We start from the raw sequence: 17556 nt of genomic DNA on the forward strand, positions 1-17556 counted from the left end.
CACAATGTGTACTTTATTCATACGTGTTTCAGCTTTTAATAGAATATATGTAGAAAAAAAGACCCGGATCATAAATGTATGGTGTAAAATAGAATTCTACACACCTGAATAAACACCACCCAGGCCAAGAAAAAGAACCCCACCCGCATTCCACCAGCCCCACGAGTCCTTCCTGACCTTCCCCTCCCCAACCCGAACCTGTCCGGAAAGTGCAACACTCATGTCCTTCTTCTCTTCATGTGTTACTTTGATTTATGCATTTGTGTGCACCTGAAACGCTTCGTGAAGATCTTCTCAAAAGGAAGTTTAGTGTGGGGGGAAGAGCGCAGACCTTGGACTCAGAAAGACCAGGTTTTAACTCCCAGCCCAGCGGGCTACCTCCTAGAGGCGTGACCTCCTCCAGGCCTTTCCCTCATCCGTATAAGCAAATGCAAACAGCCACACTTCCCAGGACTGTCACCCGGATTCAAATCACAGACTCCATGTTTATTCAACAAGTTTACTGAGCCCTCTTGAGACCTAAGCCCTGTAGAAACTGGAGATGAAACAAACCCAGTCTTTACCCTCAAGAAGCTCACACTGTGGAAACAGGAACTACAAAACATCACAACCAGTAAGTGCTTTGAAACAGGGAGGGAAATAAGAAGGATGTAGTGTTTCTAGATCTGGAGTCAAAACCTAACTGTAGAGAGAGGCAGGAGGGTTCGCAGCCTCCCCTCTGCAGAGATGAGCTTGGGACCATCTGGAAAGGCTCTGTCCACAGATGCAGCCACATCCCCACGGGTCTCTGGAGTCACTCACTGCAGGCTGGCCCACTGCAGGGACGTGTAGACCACCTTACCATCAGGCTGAGGAGAACAGAGCAGCAGCGTCTTTCTGACGCTGGTTCCCAGGCGGCCAGCAGAAACCAGGTCCTGCAGTGGAATGGGGTCCCCCGGAGCCCAGCACTGAGCAATGTAGTGGGCGTGGAAACGAAGTGGGTCACCTGGGTGAAAGACAGACACACAGAAGGTCCCAGTGGCAGAGCGCTGGAAGACACTGGAACGTGCACAGGTAGGAGACAGGAATCAGCTTAGTAATCACTATGAATATTTCAAAATAGGTATTCTTGGACCCAGCAATTCCACTTCTTGGAATTTTTTACTTATAAGGATAACAGTACTAAGATATACCTATGAAGATGTTCACCCTGTTACCATTTACAACCGCTAAGAAAGGGAGACAACCAAACCACGGACTTGCTAAGTTCATGGTCTCGCCACAAGACCAGCTGTTAAAATGACAAGAATGTATCCGGGTGGGGAGGTCCAGGATACACTCGGGGCAAGCCGTCATACACATACAGCGTGATCGCGCTTAAAAAAACGAGACAAAACAGTTAACTGAATAGATCATTGTCGTGACATAAGCACCAGGACCACGAAGTCCGTCAAAGCCACGAGGAGTGCACAGGATGTCAGGTCCAAGGAGAAGTGACTCTAACCGACCACAGGAAGAATTCACAGTGTGACGGAGTAATGAACAGATGGGCGATGAAGATGGTCCAGACAAGGGCCCGACAGTAAATACTTGCAGGTTTGTCGGCCACATCACAAGGGCTCGCCTCTGCCACTAGCGCCGCCTGAGCCACAGGCCATATGGAACAAACGGCCGGGGCTGCCTCCCAGTAGCTTTCCCTTTAAAACCTGGGTGGCGGTCTGCCCCCCGATTAGGTAAATCCGTCCAAGCAGAGCAGGAGCCGGAGTCAGGCCCCAGTCAGAGGTTGGTAAGTGCCAGGAGTGAACATCGACAAGGGCAGGGCGGTGAGTCGTCCCATCTGAGAGGACCGTCCGCTGGGTGTCCAGCCAGGAGCCAGGAGCCGGGCATCGCTGGGACAGCTCTGCCCGCTCCAGAGGAAGCACAGAACACGTGAGAAGGTTCCCAGAACGGTTCCGGGAGGCTTAGTGCCTTTTAAGTTTGGACACCTTTACTGTTAGAGACAGGCGAGAGCCTCAGTCCTTGAATATTTTCATCTTCAGGGGGCAAGGATTCTACGTACATCACATTTACTGAGTATGTATTGTTTTAGAAATATTGACCCATTAGAACTAACAGGTCAGCCGTGCAGTTCAGTTTCAGATGTGTGATTGAGTTACTGGTGGATTTAACCTTGTTTTAACTGGAATGTTTTAGTAAGCCTATTGACAGAATTAGAACACATAAACTTAAAACTCACCCCATTTACAACTTATTAGATCTGAGTTTTTGACAAGTTCCATAACGAGGACACCATACAACTTAAAAAGGAAAATAAACATATTAAAATTTAAAAGGCAAGGGTGTCTGGGTGGCTCAGTCCGCTAAGCGTCTGCCTTTGCCTCAGGTCACAATCTCAGGGTCCTGGGATCGAGTCCCATATTGGGCTCCCTGCTCAGTGGGGAGCCTGGTTCTCCCTTTCCCTCTGCCTGCCACTCCCCCTGCTTGTGCGCTCTATCCAATAAACAAATAAAATCTTCAAAAAAAAATTTTAAATGCAGCTTATAACATTGAAAATTATGTAACTCCTTCCACAAGTGGGATCAAACGCGGACTAACAGTCCCCTTAAAATCTGCTAGACTGGAAAAAAAGATTTGTAAATTGACCTGAAAGCTTAGAAAAGAACTAGATATTAGTATCCATATGTTTCGTGAGTCCAACGTCCATTTTCAAAACCAAAATAGTCTTTCACATACAGAAAAACAGTAGCAAGGTATGACCACGTGGTCATCTGCAGAGCACGGGGCGTGAACTGTTCTCAGCTCCTGAGTCAGTCCCTCAGTTGGGTGCTTGGTTTGAGAAGACACGAAGGCTCGTGGCTCATCCACAGGACACTCCTTCGGTCTCCAGCCAACAGCTAAGATCTGACTACTTACCTGGTGCTTCTATCCGCCTATGTTCTCAGGAGGAACAAAAAAGGCGATTTCCTGTAGACTTACTCTTTTAGCCTTTTAGTTGACAGTAAAGGCACTCATACTACAAATTCAAAAATTACCTGGTACACTGAAAATCTCCTTTACCTACACCTGATGCAAATTCCCTCCCAGAGGTAACCGCTGTACTTGGCCTGAAGTACGTCCTTTCAGGCCTTTTTCCATTTGCTACTTGCTTTCTAGTCAGTTATCCATTTTAAGTTCTTCTCATGTTCTTTCACTCGAGCCATATAGTTTTAAGTAATCTCTACACCCAGCGTGGGGCTTGAACCTACAACCCTGAGATCAAGAGTAGCATACTCCCCCAACTGAGCCCGCCAGGGGCCCCACAAGCCATGATTTTTAAGGCTATTTAAATAATGTGTATATAACTCCATGACAACATAAAACACAATTCACTTTTTACCCTACCTGTTTTCGACACGTGGTTCTTTTTTTTTCCTTCCCCCTTTGGTCATGTTTTCATAAATGTACGTGGACCTACACTAATCTTTGACAACTAACACCAGTAGGTAACCACTAACCTATTAACAATCACTCTGGGTGCTCGCTAATATTTCACTACTGTAAAGAATCCCGCAACGAGGATTTCCTGTATGTTTTGTGCACATAGCTAGATGTCTCTAAGTGAAACCTCTGGATCAAAGAAAGTGCTTAATCAGATTTGCTAAATCGCCCTCCAAATGGGCTTGGGTTCCCAAGTGTTCCTGTCCTTCTATGGGTTTCAGAGGCTGAGAAAAGACAAAAAAGAAAAATGCAGAGGGTCGGGGGCTTGTCAAAAAAGGGGCAGCAATAGGAGGTCCCAACAAAACTCACCAGGATAGACCAGGAAGTCACCCCCGAACTTGCCAGCAGCACTGAGGAAGAAGCCTCGCTCCCACAGGTCTCTGTAGATGCTGTAGCGGAGCTCATGGGCAGGACGGCCAGCATGAGGCCAGTCTTTGGACTGGACACGCCAATCCAGGGGCCTCGCCTTGATGGGCCGAGGCCTAGCAGTGGCCAGCTGGACCAGCAGGGCAGACCTGGGCAAGGGGGCCACCTCATTTGAAGGCCCTGGCTGGGGAGAAGAGGAACCTGGGGGCGGTGAATGCAGGAGAGAGTGGTGAATCCAAGGACAGGGTTTTCCCATCCCCCAGAGAGACCCAGGTCCGAGATTCCCGCCCAAGATTCCCCAAAGATCTCCCACCTCCTTCCGCTGGCCCCTGGACTCCACTCCCACCCTCACCTGCTTCCTCGGGCTCCACAGGAGCCTGGCTAGCGCTGGCCTCACTCTCCGCAGCAGCCGGGTTCGCACCGGCCCCCTGGCTCTCGCTGACCCCTGACTCCTGTTCCAGCTTCTGCTTCTTCGCAGCCTGGCCCTCCGCAATCTTCTCTAGGAGCTCCTGACGACGAGTCTCGCGGGCCTCAGCTGCCAGGGCGCTTTGCTCCTGGAAGCCCTGCTCTTGCTGGCGTTTGAAGGATGCCAGAGCCTGAGAAGTAAGCCGGCGGGAATGCCAGGATCCAAGTCTGCCCCGCCTTAGGAAGCCAGGAACCCCGACTCCCTGACTCCTCCCAACCCCAAAGCCCGAACCCGGGGATCCTAGTGTCCTGCATGCACACTATTCCAGAATGCAGGGCGCCCAGAAGCCCTCCCACCGCAGGGACCCCGAGTCTACTTCCGCAGGTCCAAGGCGTTCGCGTCCCTGGCCCGCTCCTTACCAGGCCGTGTTGGCGCGGATCCGGGCGCGGGGCGCTGACCAGGGTCACGGCGCCGATCTCGGCCAGAAGCCGCGCCTCTTCGGGCATCAGCAGCAGCGGGAGGCCCAGGCGCGAGTTCTGGCGGGGCCCGCGGGGCAGGGCGCCCACCGTGCGGCCCCCCACTCCCAGACGCTCCCGCAGTGCCTGCACCGCCTCGGCCCCCCATACCAGGGAGCGGCCGTTCGCGACCTCCACCACCAGCATCCTCCTGCGGAAGCCGGGGGAGCACAGAGGTCACCGTCACAGCGCTCCCACCGCCTGGGGTGGGGTGGGGGTGGAGGGTCTCAGCGAGGCCCCGCCCCTAATCCTGGAGGGTGGAGCCTCGCCCCGGCCACGTTCGCCACCTGCCCATTCTCCAGGCCGGGCCCCGCCCCCTGGGCTCCAAGTCGCTAGGGCGCCGCTGGGCCCCCCGGACCCTGAGGTCAGCGTTCCGGCCATCACGCCTTCTCAGCTCGGAGAGAAGCCTCCCTTAGTGCGGGGCTACGCCCCCTCGAGTGTCTCGGAACTGGGCCCCTCCCCTTTCCACACCACCGAGGCGTGGCCTCAGAACCTCCTCACGCGGAGTCTGAAGCCCACCGTGGAAGCCCCGCCCCCGCCCGGACCTCTCGGCTCGGCCGAACTCGCAGCCCCGCCCCCTCCCGAAGGCCGATGGCTCGGGGTTCGGGCGCCCTCGGCTCCCGTCAACCGCGCAGCCAGGCCCCGCCTCCTCCGGCCGCAAGCGCTCCCGGTAGGGGAGTACCCGCCCCACTGAGCGAACCCCACAGCCGGAGGCTCCTCCCACTGAACACCCGCTGTCCGTTCCCCGCTCGGGCGGGCTCACCCCCTTCGCGAGCGTTCCCCTCAGAATGCCGCACCGTCCTCCCACAGAACCAGTCACCTCGTAAACACCAGCTCTCACTCCCGGCGGAGCCACCCCCTACGTAGCGCGCCACGCGCCGCTTCCTCCACCCCTCCCCATCCCGACCCCCTGCGTCAATTTCGTCACGCCGCCACCTCAGCGAAGCGGGAAGCCTGGGATCCGCCCCCAGTGGCGCCGTAGCCCCGCCTTCCCGTGGAGTGGCACACCTTGGTCCCGCCCTCGCGAAGCGAACCTCCCCCAGCCGCTTGGGCTCCGCCTCTAGAAAAAGTGAGGTTAATTACCTTGGTCCCGCCCTAGTAGCGTACACGTCAGCTGGCGTCCCGCCCCCTCAGGTTGGACTGCTGTTAACCCCGCCCCCTTGGAACGATCCAGATCACCGCCTCCCTTCGTGTTGCTTAAGCCTGTGGCCCCGCCTCCTTCTTACCCTCTACCCCGGACTGCGCCTATCTCTTAATCTGAGTCAAACAGGGCCTGTGACTCCGCCCACTTCCGGCCGAAGCTCTTGGCCCCGCCTACATCCGAACAGGGACCGAAACTCGTGGCCCCGCCTCCAAACTGCCGCCGATTGTGGCCAAAGGAACCCGAAGCGGAAGCCCCGCCTCCTCCCGAAGCTTCGGGCCCCTCCTTCTGGCAAGCCCGAGGCTCCGCCTCTTTACGTGCTCCCGGCTCGGTTGCTGTGCGGTCCAGGTGCTGCGGCGGAGTGGTCCTCTCCTGCGCTCGGAGCCCGCCGCTTCCCTACCTGGCCCGCAGCCTGACGGAGCCGCGCACCCGGCCCGGGCGGGACCGCGACGGAGCGGCGCGCGCTGGACGGGGGAGGCGTGGCCGGAGCCGGGGCGCCCGTGAGCAGGTACTGCTCGGCCGCCTCTCGCCCGGCGGGCGGCGCGGAGCCGGGCCCAGGTGAGCCGGGGCGGGGCCGCTTCGGGGGCCGGGTTGGGGGGTGGCTGCGGACCCGCTGGCCGACCGGGGCGGGCGTGGCACCGAGAGCGCGGCCGAGCGGGGAGTGGCGTAACCGCCTGTGGCTCTGCGGGGGAGGTCTGACCTGAGCTGGGGGGGAGCTGGGGAGGAGCTGGAGGGGGCGACCTCCGGGCTTTGGGTGGGAGAAGCTTCTGCAGCTCCGGAGCAGGTGGAGGCCGGAGCCTGGGTTCCCGCAGAGGGAGGCCCGCCGGGTCCCTGGATCCTCGGAGGAGGAGGAGACTAGGAGCTCTGGAATCCTGGGCTCTCCACGGGAAGGGCCCGGGACAAGGATTGTTGCTGGGTTCTCAGAAGGCGATGTCTGAATCTCTGGGTCTTCAGTGAGGGGGGAGTAGCTTTGATTTCTGCGATCGCAGAGGGCCTGAGAGGTCTGGATTCCAGGAGAAGAGAATTCGTGGCTTGGGTTCTCAGAAAAGCGGGGCTGGGGGTGGATTTCTTTATCTTCAAAGGAGGAAGGTTCTGGAGGTCCGGATTCCCCTCTTCGCAGAGGAGAGGAGCTGAGGGTGGGACTCCATGATCCTCGACAGCTGGGGACTAGGGAGTGTGAATTCCTGAATCCTCCGAGGGGGAGGGGTGAAGGCCCGGACTCCTGGGTTCTCACAGTGAATCTCTGCCCCTCCCCAGACCATGTCGCCTGAAGAGTGGACTTATCTAGTGGTTCTTCTTATCTCCATCCCCATCGGCTTCCTCTTTAAGAAAGCTGGTGAGTCAGGTTCCCTCCCTAGTGGAAAATGGGGGGGGGGGCAGGCAGGGGACTCCCTGGAAGGTTCCAGGCTTATGCTGTCCCTTCTCTCTGCAGGCCCCGGGCTGAAGAGATGGGGGGCAGCAGCTGTGGGCCTGGGGCTCACCTTGTTCACCTGTGGCCCCCACACATTGCATTCTCTGGTCACCATCCTTGGGACCTGGGCCCTCATTCAGGCCCAGCCCTGGTGAGGATTCGGTGGGGAGGGTTTGGGGAGGGGGGAAACAGGAGGGGGGAGAGGAGGGGGAGGAGGAAGCAACCTGTTATCCTCTTTGGGTCTGTCTCCCTTTCTGCCTGTGTCTCTGGGTGTCTCTTGTTTATCTCTGAATTCTCTGTGTGGTTGCGTCTGTTTTTCTTCCTCTCCTGCCTCTTCTGGGTCTCGTCCCCGTGTGTCTCACCTGGTCCCTGAGATCCAGTTCATGTAATCAGGAGAAAGGAGGACTTGTGCAGGTCCTGCTACCATTCGCGTTTCTATCATGTCTCTCTCCCTCCTTTTTCTTGCCTCCCGCAGAAAAAATGGAGGACTGGAGGGTTTTCACCCGAAAGCCTCTCTTGAGCCCTCCTCATTCTCTTCTCTGTCGTGGTGCGTTTGTGTGGCTGTGCCCTTTCTTCCACGGTCCCTCCCCCATTTTCTGTGGGAGGTGGGGGAGGATCTGTAGCTAGAGGGCTCTGTACCCAGCACGGCCGGCCTTCTGCCTTTGCCCCAGCTCCTGCCATGCCCTCGCCCTCGCCTGGACCTTCTCCTACCTCCTGTTCTTCCGCGCTCTCAGCCTGCTGGGCCTGCCCACTCCCACGCCCTTCACCAATGCCGTCCAGCTGCTGCTCACCCTGAAGGTCAGACTCCCCTCCGGCCCTCCCTTTGTGCGTGGGGATCTCCCCATCCTCACCTCCCCCTCCCGCCCACTCACCGGGGAGCCAGGGAGGCGGGCTTTCATCTCCCACACACCCCCAGGGGTGGGACTTCACCTCTCTTGTGCTCTGGGGCAGGCCCTCACCTCCCAGCTATGCTCTGGGGTAGAGAAGCACATTCCCGCCCCCTGCCCCCCACCCTCCTAGCATAGCCGTCTGTGTGCTTCCCGGAGGCTGAGTGCTTCCCCCACGTGCTCGTGCTCTTGAGGACTGCATGTTGGTAGCGAGCCATTTAGCGAAGTAGGAGAAACAGCTTGGGAGAGAAGGCACTTACCTAAGGGTACAAAAGCAGGACGCCTGGGTGTGGCTGTCAGTCACCAGGGAAGATGGGTGAAAGCGGATCCCCCGGTCCCACCGGAGACTGAAAAGTCAGGAGCTGCCGCGTGCTGGGCTCGCGAACCAGGTCTCGCCCGTGTCCTGCCTTCTCCGCAAGAAGGCGAGGACAGGCAGGAGTCGGTTAGCCAAGAGTTGGAGGGAGAGCCTTTCGGGATGTCGGAGCAGCTTGTGGAAGGGAGCAGGCCGGTGTGGGGGGTGGGCAGGCCACACGCATTCAGCCCCAGGGATGGGGGTGGGGAGCAACCCAAAAGCGACAGACTCCGAGACCCACGGGGTTAGATTTGGAGAGGAAGGAAGGTTTCTGGCCCGAGCAGTTAATTGGCTGCTGGTGCGGTTGCCGAGGAGCCAGGCCAGAAAAGGACCTGCTCTGGGGAGTGGGTGACCCCGTGTTCCCCTCTGGGTGCGTGAAGTTTGAGGAACCACGGAGGCCTAGGACTGTCAATGGCCAGAGGCCCCGAGATGGGTTTGGGGGTTGGAGGGAGGAGCCCAGTCTGGGAGTACAGTTTGGAGATCCCGAGAGCATGGGTGATACCAAAGCATGGGCTGCAGAAGAACCCAGAAAAGGGAGCACAGAGGGGGAGAGGCCAAGGAGGGAGGGTGGGGGACACCTGCTGGCGAGAAGCCGCTACCCTGCCACTCCGGACTCCAGACGCCCGCTGCCCACGGGAACGGACCTCAGCTCCCCGCTCAGCTCCCAGGGGCACGCGGGCCACAGCATCCCTCTGCTGCTGCGGGAGGGGGCGGTGAGGAAGTCCCGGGGTCTGTCTGACCGGCCCCCACCCGTGCCCCTTCCCCCCAGCTGGTGAGTCTGGCCAGTGAAGTGCAGGACCTGCACTTGGCCCAGAGGAAGGAAATGGCCTCTGGCTTCAGCAAGGGGCCCAGCCTGGGGCTCCTGCCCGACGTTCCCTCCCTGATGGAGACGCTCAGCTACAGCTACTGCTACGTGGGAATCATGACAGGTGAGTGTGCCTGCGCCCCCAGGCCTGTCCCCTGCCCCTCGTCACCCTCTGTCTCTGCTCCGCTCCCCGGGTTTGGTGCCCGTCTGGTGTCCCTGCCTCTGCTCCAGTGTCTGCTCCTCTGAGGGCAAGCGTCGAGGCGTGGGTCTAGCTCAGCCTCTCCCACTGCTCTCCAGAGCAGACGCAGACTGTTCTCGGCCTCAGTGATGGCTCCCGGCTTCTTGGGGGGACACGGGATGAAGCGGAAAGGTCCACACAGCCGCGCTCTTTCTGCCACCCGGGGAACAACTTTTCCCGTTATGCTCCCACTTGTGCCTCGGAATGTTTTTCACTCGTGTTGACCTTCCAGAAGGTTCTCTTTTCAGTGGCAGCTGTGACTATTGAGCTGTAATGGACATGTTCACCCACTGAAACGACATGCCATTTGCTCGCTCATTGGAGTTGGGGGTCCAGCCGCCACTGCCACGTCATTGTAGGACAGTTGTGTCACCCCACAAGGGGACCGCGGGCCCTGCCGCTATCATCCTTCCAGCCTGCATCTGCCCCCAGTCCGTGGACACCACCGGTCAGCCTCCTGTCTCTGTAGACTTGCCCATTCTGATCATTTACGAATGGGATCCTACTCTCTCTGGCCTTGTGTGACCTGGGAGGCTGTCACTTCTGTCCATCCCACTGCCCCCTCCCCTGGCCGGGTCTACAACTGTTTCCTCTCCATCAGTGACCCCCTGTGGTCCCTGCCCTGCTTGCGGTGGTGGGAGGGCAAGGGAAACCGGATTCCAGCACTTTGCAGCCTGTGGTGGTTTCCTAGGCCTTTGAACAGAGCTCCCAGTCCTCAGTGTCTGTAAGGCCGGGCGCCTCCCCCATGCAGGCCTCTGACTTCCCCCATCAGCCTCTTCCTCCCCAGAAGCACTGCTCCACCCCCTCCCTCACGCACAGCTGCCTCCCACCCCCACCCTCGGGGTCTGGCTTGTCCATCCCCATCTTCCTGAGGGACTTGTCTCCATAGCATCCCTTCTCCAGGTCTTTGTTCCTCTCGATCTGGCTGTCCTCTTTCTCTTTGAGTCCCGTGAACTCTCCGTTTCTGGTTTCTTTCTTTCTTTCTCTTAAGATTTTATTTTATATTTTTAATTTCTCTCTCCTTCCAAGTTTTATTTAAATTCTTGTTAGTTAACATATAGTGTCGTATTGGTTTCTGGAGAATTCAGTGCTCCTCACAAATGCCCTCCTTAATGCCCATCCCCCATCCAGCCCATTCCCTGCCCACGTCCCCCCATTAGCCCTCAGTTTGTTCTCTATCATTAAGAGTCTCTTACGGTTTGCTTCCCTCTCTTTTTCACCCCTTCCTCTGGGTTCCTCTGTTCTGTTTCCTAAAGTCCGCATATGAGTGATGTCCTGTAGTGTTTGTCTTTCTCTGACTTACTCACGGAGCATCGTACTCTCTAGTTCCATCTACGTCACTGTGAATGGCTGGATTTCATTCTTTTTATTGGCCAAGTAATATTCCTTTATGTATACACACCACACTTTTAAGATTGTATTTTTTTTTTTAAGATTTTATTTATTTATTTGGCGGGGAGACAGTGAGAGAGGGAACACAAGCAGGGGGAGTGGGAGAGGGAGAAGCAGGCTTCCCGCCGAGCAGGGAACCCGATGTGGGGCTCTATTCCAGGACCCTGGGATCATGACCCGGAGCTGAAGGCAGACGCCCAACGACTGAGCCACCCAGAGCCCCTTAAGATTTTTTTTTTTTTTAAGATTTTATTTATTTATTTATTTGACAGAGATCACAAGTAAGCAGAGAGGCAGGCAGAGAGAGGGAGAAGCAGGCTCCCTGCCGAGCAGAGCGCCCGCTGCGGGGCTCAATCCCAGGACCGTGGGACCACGACCTGAGCCACCCAGGGACCCCTAAGATTGTATTTTTAAGTCACCTCCACACCCAGCACCCAACGTGGGGCTGGAACTCAGGACCCCCAAGATCAGGAGCCTCCCAACTCACTGGCTTCTTGTCCCTTTCAGTCTCTCTCCCCTCGTTCCAGGTTTCATACCCATCCCCCACCCTCTGGGCTTCCAGACCCTGAGCTGCGGTCCCCTCCCAGCCCTAGGAGTCTCTGACCAGCTGCCCCCTCCACAAGTCTCTGCTTCTCCCCACCATCCAGTTCGCAGTCTCTGGCCCCTTCACCAGTCTCTGCTTCCTCCCCAGTCTCAGGCCCCCAGCCTCCAGACCCCAAGCGTCTGACCAGCTGCCCCCTCCCTCCCTCCCGCCACAGGCCCGTTCTTCCGCTACCGCACGTACCTGGACTGGCTGGAGCAGCCTTTCCCGGGGGCCGTGCCCAGCCTGCGGCCCCTCCTGCGCCGCGCCTGGCCGGCCCCACTCTTCGGGCTGCTCTTCCTGCTGTCCTCGCACCTCTTCCCGCTGGAGGCCGTGCGCGAGGATGCCTTCTACGCCCGCCCGCTGCCCGCCCGCCTCTTCTACATGGTCCCCGTCTTCTTCGCCTTCCGCATGCGCTTCTACGTGGCCTGGATTGCCGCGGAGTGCGGCTGCATTGCCGCTGGCTTCGGGGCCTACCCCGTGGCCGCCAAAGCCCGGGCCGGGGGCGGCCCCACCCTCCAATGCCCACCCCCCAGCAGGTCAGGCAGCGGGAGGGAGGCCTCCCCAGACCCGGCAGGCCCCATCAGCACAAACTGGCCCTGCCCCTAGCAGGGAGGAGAGCGGGGGAGCAGGGGGGCGGGGTCACCACCTGTTGTCAGTGCAGTGTCACCCCTGGCCACCACAACCCACCTGCCCCTGGCCTAGAGACCTGCCCCTCTCCTGGGGAGCAGCACTCCCGGGACCTCCCGCTGCCCCTTGTGCTACTGCTTGTCCCCTCTTGGGATGGTGGACTGCTGTCTGTAGTCAGGAGAAGGAAGGTGGCTTCTCAGCGACCATGTGCCTCCCCTCTATCGCCATGGAAGTGTCACCCCAGTAACTCCGTTGTTCTGGTTACTTGGGATACCATCTTTGGGCTGGGCTGGGCCCACTCTTTGTTGCTAGGGCAGTGGTTCCCTAGCACCTGGCCTGCCCCTCTTTGCTAGGGAGGCGGTTCCCTAGCAACTGTGGCCTGTCCCTTCCTGCCCCAGGACTGGCTTACCCCCACCCCCACCCCCCAGATTGCCCTTTGCTGCTAGAACCCTGCTCCCCTTCCCCTCAACTATGGGATGCCCTGGCAGCCTGCACTTTCTAGGGAAATGGCATCCCTGACCGTGCTGCCCTCTAGCGGGGGTGGGGGGTGATACCCCTAACCACCGCAGGTTGCTTTCCTACCATTGCCCAGGACATACCGTGGTAATGATGAATTGACCTGGTTAACAATGTTACACTCTCCTCCCACCCCACTGCCAGTAATTAGGGGCATCTTGTTGCTAAGGAAGTGTTGCACCTACGTTGCTAGGGAAATGGTGCTCCCAGCAACAGGGAATGGACCACCCCACTGTTCTTGGCAACCAGGGATGGCCTTCTGCCTGGGGCTAGGGCTACGGGGAGCAGCCCATTGATGTAAATTATGAATTCCTCCTTGCTCGGGTTGGGCCATCCCCTAGTTGTCATGGACAGCCATTCCATTAGGGGGGAAGCAGCACCCCCACACAAATTTCAGCCACTGCCCTAGTAACCATGGGGGGACCTCTGGTCACCAGAGACGGTGTCTCCCAGAAAAAAGTCAAGCAGGAATTGAAGGCTCTTCTAAATACGCTGGGCTCTGCTCTCAGTAGATGGCTCCCGTCCCATTATCAGAAGCCACCAGCGGTTCCAGTGGGGGGTGGGGTGTCCACTACTGCTGGGGTTGTTGGCACCAGGGACTCAGGAACCACTGTATTGCTGGAGATGACACTTCTTCAACAGTCATAGGGACCAACAGCCACGAAAGGCCCTTTCTGGAAGCGTTTCTAAACATCCCAGGCCTTGTTGCTAAGGAATGCCCTTTCCCTAGCAACAGAGACCGGCCAGGTGTCACGTGGGTCTAGAACATCTCCCTAGCAACCACAAAGCCTCTCCTTGTTAGGGATGCTCCTTCCCTAGCAATCACAGCATCTGGTCCACTTAGAAGGGACACACCTCGAGGCCCCTGGGAATGTAGTGAGCTTGGCTGCTGAGGAATGGCCTTTCCCTAGCATCTAGAGCCGTGAAGGGCCAGGTTGCTAAGGACCCGTAGCTTAGCAACTATAGCCCCTCCAGGCCTTTGTTGCTGCTGCAGCCCCCTTACCAAGAGGAGGAGGGCCCCGCTGTCGGTGAACTGTGCCCCCCCCCCGCCCCCACCCGTCCTCCCTCCCCAAAAAGGCTCCCGCTGAGCTACCCTCCCCTGTTGCCCTAGCACACGTGGCAGCCAGAGCTCTTCCCTGGCCAGGATCCCCTCCTGAGCGGCCGGGGCTGGGACAGGAGCCAGCGTCGGGAGGGGGCCTGGCTGAGCTGCATGTCTGTCCCCCACCCTCACCCTCCACTCCCCCAGTCCCGAGAAGGCAGCTTCGCTGGAGTACGACTATGAGACCATCCGCAACATCGACTGCTACGGCACGGACTTCTGCGTGCGGGTGCGGGATGGCATGCGGTACTGGAACATGACGGTGCAGTGGTGGCTGGCGCAGTATATCTACAAGAGCGCGCCCGCCCGCTCCTACGTCCTCAGGTGAGCTGGCCGCCCCCCCCCCCCCGGAAAACACGGAACTACAGCTTCCGGCAGCGCCTGGGGATGCCCGCCGCTTCCCTGCAGGCCGCCGCCCCTGAGGATCATGGGAGTTGTAGTTTCTTGAGGCTGGTGCCCTGCCGTGGCTTCGCGTTGCTCTGGGGCTAGACCGCTCCCCCTCCCTGGGCCTCAGTTTCCACCTCTGTAAAGGCGGCCTCCTTCGACAGAAGCAGCGTACTGAACCCTGTGGACTCTGGCCAGACTCTGGAATCCTGGCCCCGCCAGCTCCAGAGAAAGCTTACTGAGTTAGTGGACCTGTGTTTGTTCCAACTCTTGAATGGGGGAATGCTGTTACCAGCTACATAGTTCACGGTGAGGGTGAAGCGCGGTAAAGTGTGCCGTGTCCTCACTGTGGGGCCCTCTAGGTGAGTGGTCACCGCATCTTAGCTTTTTCTCGTCACTCATCTGGTATTTCTCCGGTGGGAGCCGAGTGTGGCCATTGTGCTATTCGCAGCCTGAGGACACAGGACTTGAGAGGACATGGAGGCCCAGCAAGGTGATCCAGCCCAACGGCATCCCTCGGTCTTCCCAGAGCCGGCAGATGAGGCTGCTGGGGCGCGGCTGACACGTCTCCGCTGGAAGCGGTTGCTCGTCGCCCCAGACTCCGCTCAGAGCCGGGCTTATGGGTGTGGGGAGGAGGAGGCAGCGTCCTGCCAGGTGCTGGCTGTGGGGGACTGAGGGCCCAGAAGGGCCCGTCTAGGGGTGGGGAGATCTGGCGGGAGGTGGGTGCAGGAGCGGGACAGGTGAGGGAGCCCAATGGGTCTGGGGTCACCAAGCCCAGGGTGACAGTCACGTTCAGCCAGGGTTACTGGATGGGGCATTAGATGGATGACACTGAAGACCTGCAGGAGAAGGTCGGGGTAAGAAGCGGTCACTCCAGTGTCCTCAGGTGGTGGCGATACCGAAGGCTCGGGGGCCGAGCATCGGGGCAATGCCCAGTGTTTGCATTAGAGGTTTTCAGCTGGGAGCTGTCATCCCACAGTCCGGGTGGCACTGCTGGGAGGGGCTGCTGGCAGCCAGGGGTTAGAGGCCCGAGATGCTGCTCCAGCCTGGGAGGCACAGGACAGCCCGCCTGTAGCACAGAATCATCCATCCAGGCCCCAAATGTCCACACTGTGGAGATGGAGAAATCCTGGTATGGACTAGGGACGAGGAGGAGCCAGCGAAGTCACAGCCAGTGAGCTAGGAAGACAGTCATGAAAGTGGGAGCCAAGTGAACCAAGTGTTGCGAGGCGGAGGGAGGATCTCTTGTATCAGATGATGTACAACGGAGGCGGGGGCTGAGCAGGATGGGAGGAGGAAGTCTCCAGAACCTTGAGCAGCAGTTTGGAGGGCGGAAGTGAAAGCCAGCTGGAGCCATTGGAGGGAGACCGGAAAGGGGGAAGGGGTGGGGGAGCGTTGTTCTTTGGAGAGCGGTCACTGCACAGAGGAGCGGCCAGACAGGGGTGGGGGGGGGGGGGGGGGGGAGTAGGACCGAAGCCCAGAGCTCAGGTGCGCCTGCGTGGAGTTCCAGGTGCCCAGCGCCCATTCATGTGCAACCCACTGCCCTGCTTCCCCCTGTTGGGGACCCTCACCTAAATGCTCCAACCCATAGGGCTCTTTTCCACCACAGGTAGAAAAGAAAGAAAGTTGTGTTCATGAATTAGTATAAACCAGGCTGTGCTACACACTGCGAGGAACCCACTAGGGAAATCACCACAACAGGAAGAAAGCTCACCTTTTTTATAGACCCGCAGACAAGGAAGAGCCCCCTTCCCCAGCCCAGATCACAGTCTGTGGCACAGCCTGCTCCTATTTCTCCGTCTTCCATGGAAGTGGGACCAGAGCCTGAATTTGTGGGTCGTCAACGGAGAGCATGTTTGAGTCCATAAAAAGAGGGGAACGTGGTTGGAGATTTCTGAGTCTTCCTGAATTGGAAATTACACTGATCCCCAAAAGGAAGTGGCTGGGGGCTCAGGTTCATGGGTCTTAAGGAAAGATGTGCTGAAAGGATTAACTGGGTTCCTGAAGCTCTAGGGAGTAGTGACTTCTGGGTCTGAGGGAGGAGGGGGCTGGGGTCTGGACTCCTGGGTCTGAGGGAGGAGGGGCTGGGGCTGGGCTCCCAGGTCCTGAGTTGCAACCTCTCCCCCAGGAGCGCCTGGACCATGCTGCTGAGCGCCTACTGGCACGGCCTCCACCCTGGCTACTACCTAAGCTTCCTGACCATCCCGCTGTGCCTGGCTGCCGAGGGCAGGCTGGAGTCAGCCCTGCGGGGGCGGCTGAGCCCCAGGGGCCAGAAGGCCTGGGACTGGGTGCACTGGTTCCTGAAGATGCGCGCCTACGACTACATGTGCATGGGCTTTGTGCTGCTGTCCCTGGGAGACACCCTCCGGTACTGGGCCTCCGTCTACTTCTGCGTGCACGTCCTGGCCGCCGTCGCGCTGGGGCTGGGGCTGGCTCTGGGCGGGGGCGGCCCCAGCCGGAGGAAGACGGCGCCCCCGGCCGGCAGCCTTGCCCCGGAAAAGCTCCGGGAGGAGTAGGCAGTAGACAGCCGCCACCGCACTCCCTTTGCGCGTCAGTCCGGCCACCAAGCTTTTGGCTGGGAATTCCGTGAACCAGGCTGCTGTCTCCTTTCCCAGAAAGCGCTGAATTTGGCTGGGGGCCTGGAGAGGATTCCCGTTCCTCAGCTCGGGCCCCCCCCCCGCCTCCGACGCAGCAGGGCGGGGGGCTCCCCCTGCTCCCCTGCCGTCCGCCCTGAGGGCTCAGGAAGCTGTCATACCCCCTGGAAAGTCAAGGTGTTGTCCAGAGGAGAATCTCCCCTTGTCCCGACCGCGGCGTCCAGAGCGCGCTGCCCTTTCCGCAGCGCCCCCAGCAGGGACCCCCGGGGCCACGGGGTTTCCCGGACGGATTCCCCTTTCCCGGGCGCCGGCTGCAGGGCAGCTTTTGGGAGAGCCACCCTCTCTCCCCAGGCTTTGCCCCACGTTCACGGAACAGTGTTTCAGGTCCGGAAGGGAACATTACCCTCTCATTTCATAACGGGGAAACTGAGGCACCGAGGAGCCGGCCTTTGGACATGGTTCTTGCACTCCTGTCACCCTCTTGTCATTCTCTGGCCTAGAATAAGGTCGTAATGTGTGAACCTCCCCCCAATAAAATGTCTCACAAAGACCGTATGTGTGTCTGGGGGTGGTCATAGGTGCGGGGCTCCCCCGGATGCAGGGTGATGGGCTCCGCTCCCAGGAGACACACCGGCGTCAGGGGGTTTCCGTTCCCAGGGGACCTTCCGGAACAGCCGTCCTGATGGTCCCCGCCCCCAGCCACCTGGTGGCCAGGTACGCACCTGCCCCAGTCCCTGCCTTCCCTGGGGCAGTCCCCGCCCGGCTGTCCGCTGGAGACGGAAGC

The 17556-nt window shown here is 58.9% G+C and overlaps 2 protein-coding genes across 6 annotated transcripts; one reads left to right on the forward strand and one right to left on the reverse strand.

The window, feature by feature from the left end:
* Positions 1–479: 479 nt before the first annotated feature.
* TSEN34 (tRNA splicing endonuclease subunit 34) lies at positions 480–5662 on the reverse strand. Of its 2 annotated transcripts, none has more exons than XM_032848654.1 (5): positions 5507–5662; positions 4648–4894; positions 4175–4418; positions 3766–4023; positions 480–985 (listed from the first exon to the last, which is right to left on the reverse strand). In XM_032848654.1, exons 2-5 carry the CDS (start codon positions 4888–4890, stop codon positions 798–800), a joined length of 933 nt encoding a protein of 310 aa, XP_032704545.1. In that variant the 5' UTR covers positions 4891–4894; positions 5507–5662; the 3' UTR covers positions 480–797. The 2 variants fall into 2 exon arrangements, with proteins under 2 accessions (XP_032704545.1, XP_032704546.1); XM_032848655.1 differs by having other exon boundaries at positions 5564–5661.
* A 593-nt stretch (positions 5663–6255) lies between these two features.
* MBOAT7 (membrane bound O-acyltransferase domain containing 7) lies at positions 6256–17237 on the forward strand. Of its 4 annotated transcripts, none has more exons than XM_032848631.1 (8): positions 6311–6442; positions 7142–7220; positions 7317–7446; positions 7967–8093; positions 9304–9463; positions 11728–12088; positions 13942–14118; positions 16307–17237. In XM_032848631.1, the coding sequence occupies exons 2-8, from the start codon at positions 7145–7147 to the stop codon at positions 16692–16694; spliced, it is 1419 nt and encodes a 472-aa protein (XP_032704522.1). In that variant the 5' UTR covers positions 6311–6442; positions 7142–7144; the 3' UTR covers positions 16695–17237. The 4 variants fall into 4 exon arrangements, with proteins under 4 accessions (XP_032704525.1, XP_032704522.1, XP_032704524.1 ...); XM_032848632.1 differs by lacking the exon at positions 6311–6442 and adding an exon at positions 6613–7020; XM_032848634.1 differs by lacking the exon at positions 16307–17237 and having other exon boundaries at positions 6256–6442; positions 13942–14122.
* Positions 17238–17556: the final 319 nt, after the last annotated feature.

Source organism: Lontra canadensis, unplaced genomic scaffold (genome assembly GCF_010015895.1).
Source record: "Lontra canadensis isolate GAN:19392208 unplaced genomic scaffold, GSC_riverotter_1.0 scaffold206, whole genome shotgun sequence".
Lineage (NCBI taxonomy): Eukaryota > Metazoa > Chordata > Mammalia > Carnivora > Mustelidae > Lontra > Lontra canadensis.

Coding starts and splice junctions, on each gene's coding strand:
- TSEN34 (XM_032848654.1), bottom strand. CDS start 4,890: ATGCTGGTGGTGGAGGTCGCGAACGGCCGCTCCCTGGTATGGGGGGCC. Junction 4,419..4,647: donor ATCCGCGCCAACACGGCCTG/GTAAGGAGCGGG, acceptor CTTACTTCTCAG/GCTCTGGCATCCTTCAAACG. Junction 4,024..4,174: donor TGTGGAGCCCGAGGAAGCAG/GTGAGGGTGGGA, acceptor CACCGCCCCCAG/GTTCCTCTTCTCCCCAGCCA.
- MBOAT7 (XM_032848631.1), top strand. CDS start 7,145: ATGTCGCCTGAAGAGTGGACTTATCTAGTGGTTCTTCTTATCTCCATC. Junction 9,464..11,727: donor CTACGTGGGAATCATGACAG/GTGAGTGTGCCT, acceptor CTCCCGCCACAG/GCCCGTTCTTCCGCTACCGC. Junction 14,119..16,306: donor GCCCGCTCCTACGTCCTCAG/GTGAGCTGGCCG, acceptor CCTCTCCCCCAG/GAGCGCCTGGACCATGCTGC.